The sequence below is a fragment of the Pelophylax lessonae genome (assembly GCF_965119305.1).
Source record: "Pelophylax lessonae genome assembly, chromosome: 4".
NCBI lineage: Eukaryota > Metazoa > Chordata > Amphibia > Anura > Ranidae > Pelophylax > Pelophylax lessonae.
In genome coordinates this window covers 12,603,585-12,605,231 of record NC_138771.1, presented here as the reverse complement: position 1 = coordinate 12,605,231, position 1,647 = coordinate 12,603,585, and the positions used below count along the sequence as shown (strand labels likewise).

General features: G+C 42.9%; 1 protein-coding gene across 1 annotated transcript in view; it reads right to left on the bottom strand.

The window, feature by feature from the left end:
- Positions 1 to 557: 557 nt before the first annotated feature.
- LOC309552205 (stereocilin-like) overlaps positions 558 to 1,647 on the bottom strand; it is a gene marked incomplete at its 5' end in the record, with an annotated part of 44,856 nt that continues 43,766 nt past the window's right edge. The window contains one exon of the mRNA XM_082253041.1: positions 558 to 681. Within this exon, the coding sequence (XP_082109167.1) occupies positions 602 to 681 (80 nt within the window). The 3' untranslated portion in view covers positions 558 to 601. The remainder of the gene's footprint in view (positions 682 to 1,647) is intronic.

Genomic DNA, 1,647 nt, shown 5'->3' with positions numbered 1-1,647 from the left:
CATTACTAGTATAATAAAATTTTAAAAAAATTCCAGTGTCATTATTACAGTAGCAGTGCATATTTTTAGCACTGATTACTGTAGTAATGTCACCCTCCAATCTGACAGAGCTTGAGATATTTTGCAAAGAATGGGCAAAAATGTCCTCTCTAGATGTGCAAAGCTGGTAGAGACTTCCCCAGAAAGACTTGCAGCTGTAATTGCAGGGAAAGGCGGTTCTACAAATTATTGACTCCGGGGGGTGAATACAAATGCAGCCACACTTTTCACAGATTTATTTGTATCATTTATCATTTTCCTTCCACTTCACAATTATGGACACTTTGTGTCGGTCTATCACATAAAATCCCAATAAAATACATTTACGTTTTTGGTTGTAACATGACAAAATGTGGAAAATGTCAAGGGGTGTGAATACTTTTTTCAAGGCACTGTAATTATGTAAAGGATTGGAAGGCAACCAATATACATTTGGAAACATACACAATTCAAGTTCAGATTCAGAATACTTTATTAATCTGACGTTCTGACATCACATTTAAAATGTAACCAATAGTGTTTGACTCCACAGTAAGTGTCAGGGTGAGGGCAGTGATTGGTCTCAGCAAGTTGCATACATGCAGATCAGGAGGAGATGAAGTAGAACGCACAGTGAGCAGCGATCGGCATGCGATTTCCCCGCTGGAAATAGAAAAGAAAGATCATTTTAAGTAAAACCATTTCCATAACCCAGTATAGTTTTCCTCTATATCTGCGGTCTCCAAACTTTCTAAACAATGGGCCAGTTTACTGTCCTTTAGACTTTAGGGGGGCCGAACTGTGGTTATTGGGAGTAGAAAATGTCCCGACATCAGGGGAAAAAAAATGCCTAATTTGTTTCAGTGGGATAAATTGTGCCACATTGTTGGTGTCATTGGGATAAATCATGCCCATTCATTGGTGTCATTGGGATAAATTGTGCCCCATTGTTGGTGTCATTGGGATGAATTGTGCCCCATTGTTGGTGTCATTGGGAGGAATTGTGCCCCATTGTTGGTGTCATTGGGAGGAATTGTGCCCCATTGTTGGTGTCATTGGGAGGAATTGTGCCCCATTGTTGGTGTAATTGGGATAAATTGTGCCCCTTCGTTGGCGTCATTGGGATAAATTGTGCCCCATCGTTGGTGTCATTGGGATAAATTGTGCCTGATTGTTGGCATCATTGGGATAAATTGTGCCCCTTCGTTGGTGTCATTGGGATAAATTGTGCCCCATTGAGGAATGGTGCCCCATTGTTGGTATCAGTGGATGAAATGGTGCCCCAAGGGACAAATAAAAGCAACCAGAGGGTCACATCTGGCCCCTGGGCCTAAGTTTGGAGAACACTGCTCTAGAGCAGTGTTTCTCAACCACGAGCGTATTACCCAGTTTGGCCTGGATTAAGGTCATGAGTTTCCATGGTGTACGAAGGCTGGCCTCCAGCACCATCACAACTAATGATGCTTAATACCCATGGCGCCATTTGTTGCTATGGTGTTGACAGAGACCCATCCCAAGCTTTTCATGAGATTTCGGAGGTTCACCTCCTCCAGACCTTCTCCACCTCCCGCCCTTTGCTGCATTGCAAGAGCCAAAAGGTAAGACTCTAATGTGCGGAGGGGACTGTGT